This window comes from Arvicola amphibius, unplaced genomic scaffold, assembly GCF_903992535.2.
Source record: "Arvicola amphibius unplaced genomic scaffold, mArvAmp1.2, whole genome shotgun sequence".
NCBI lineage: Eukaryota > Metazoa > Chordata > Mammalia > Rodentia > Cricetidae > Arvicola > Arvicola amphibius.
The window spans coordinates 109,118-111,673 of record NW_024582312.1 but is presented as its reverse complement, the minus strand read 5'-3'; the positions used below and the strand labels follow the sequence as shown (position 1 = coordinate 111,673).

Sequence of the window (2,556 nt, the reverse complement as noted above, 5' to 3'; positions counted from 1 at the left end):
ACAAATGCTTTTGTAATATGATTGGGCATCTCTTGGGTAAATTCCCAACAGTGGGATTGCTGGGGCCAAAAGACACTTAAGGGCATACTCAATCTCCTTAGCAATCAGGGAAATGCAAATCAAAACAACATTGAGATACCATCTAACACCTGTCAGATTGACTAAAATAAAAAACGCCAATGGTAGCCTTTGCTGGAGAGGATGTGGAGTAAGGGGTATACTCATCCATTGCTGGTGGGAATGCAAAGTTGTGCAACCGCTTTGGAATGCAGTGTGGAGGTTTCTCAGGAAATTTGCTTTTCAATTTTTTAAAAAAAATATTTTTGAGACTTGCTTAATCTGAGGACTGTACCCATCAATTTTCATCACATAGATTTTTCCCATATCCAACCCTCATTCCCTATAAAATTCATAAATTTTTAAATTCAACATTTACCAGTCTCTCATCCCTCTATCTTTGTCTTATTGTGTGTGTGTGTGTGTGTGTGTGTGTGTGTGTGTGTGTGTGTGTGTGTTGGGCTATATGTATCATATTAAGCTCAGTTATAGCTACTTATATGTACATATGTGTAAAGCAGTCTAATTGTGTGGTTTAAGAATACAGCCTGCTCTTCCAAATTTCCTGAGTTCAATTCTCAGCAACCACAATATCTGCTTTGCATTAAGGTTTTTCCAATAAATAGAACCCATACTTTACACTACTTGAGGTACCAATATCTAAAAATAGATACTTTAGGAAACTACAGTAAAAATAAATGTAAGCTTTTTAAAAATAAGATTATATTAAAATGACTCCCTATAACATTCTGCTACATGTAAAGATCAGTGGCCTGCTCAACCATAAGCTGAGAAGCCTCCTCCTGTAGCAGATTGGAATATATACCGAAACCTAGGGCCTGACAATATTCTGAGAGTGAGAGATATTTGGACATTCAGTACTATACAAGATGTCTTCATCAAATCCATGGTGTGAAGAGTTCTCAGCTGCTTCTCTCAGAATGTGCTTACATTCACAATCTGGATGGATTAAGAATTAGGTGTCGTCCCTATACAACAACAATATGTCAATGGTCAAATTTTATAGGAAATATGGAAACTTGTAGGAGAATTTTCTTTCCCCAGCCTTTCTGTAAACAAATAACATAAAATGAGAATTAATAAAAATTTTAACTGTTCAGCCAATATCATTCGATTGTTACTCACTTTTATTTATATTAACACATTTCTCTGATGCTATATGTTTCCACATAGTTCCTGTCTTTATCTCTCCTTCATCCTGTACTTCTCCCTCTGCATCTACTGGTGACGTTTTGTAACTCTGCCCCTCATCTTCTCAGATTTCTCCTAGTTTTACTCTCTTGCACCATCTTTTCTAGCCAGGTGTAGACCAGTCAGCATTGTAGTAACCAGGGAGAATATGCATATTTAAAGCATACAAAAATTGTTACACATCAGAATCACATCTCATGGGTGAGAAAAGAGAATAACATTAGTAGCAGTGTGGGCATACTAATCAAAAATCAAAAACTCAAAAAATGTATTGTGAGCAGAAGGTTGGCACTAAGTTGTGACCTTAAAATACAGGAACAGAAGAATTTGGTGGGGATGGTAAGCTAGGAAGTAGATGAGAGTTCATGCCAAGATGTGTTTACTATAATGAGGCTAGAACCTATACTCTCTTATTCCAGACTCTATCCGTAGGAAGTCAGAGACACTGTTGACCATATTGTAATAACCAAGTAGGGTAGTATCCACCTCCAAATTATAAAGTCTAGCCTGACTTCCCTCATGCAAATGTATCTTCTAGCTCTTTGTTAAATACCCTCCTGTACTGTGGGATCCCACATCTCTCTCAAGGAGGCTGACCTCTGAAGAAAAGGAAGTGTATTCTAGAAGATGAAACTGTTTGATCTTCTTTACCTGGTGACAGCCCTTCCTGGTGAGTGTTTCCACTTCATAGATGTGTCCATGTGGGGTTCTGACAACATATGATTGATAGAATTCACTTTTTTGTCTGAAGGAATTCTGTCCCAGATTCAGCTTCAGGAGACAGGACCTGGCCTGGTGAAGCCGTCACAATCACTGTCCCTCACCTGCTCTGTCACTGGAATCTCCATTACCAATGCTCATTGGAGCTGGATCAGGCAGTCCCCAGAGAAGCTGGAGTGGATGGGGTACATAAGTAATGGTGGTGGTACTAATTACAACCCGTCATTTAAGAGCCGCATCTCCATCACTAGAGACACATCCAAGAACCAGTTCTTCTTGCAGCTGAACTCTCTGACCACTGAGGACACAGCCACATATTTCTGTGCAAGAGACACAGTGAGGGAACTTCAGCATTAGCCCATACACAAACCTCCCTGTAGAGGACCTCTGAACCAGCAGGGGGAGCTCAGCCCTAACTGATCTCAGGAACTTTAAATCTTCAGGCAGAGAAAGAAAAACACTTGGTTTTTCTCTGGCTTTTCTTCTAACTGCCTAAGGACAGAGAAGATGGAGATTTATTCCTCTCTCTGATCATGAAATACTTTGTTTTTGTGAAGCCACATTTAT

At 39.3% G+C, this 2,556-nt stretch overlaps 1 gene segment (V, D, J or C); it reads left to right on the top strand.

The window, feature by feature from the left end:
• Positions 1-1,855: 1,855 nt before the first annotated feature.
• Positions 1,856-2,346, top strand: LOC119805775. The segment is given in 2 exon segments: positions 1,856-1,939; positions 2,021-2,346. Coding segments are annotated over 2 exon segments (369 nt in total).
• Positions 2,347-2,556: the final 210 nt, after the last annotated feature.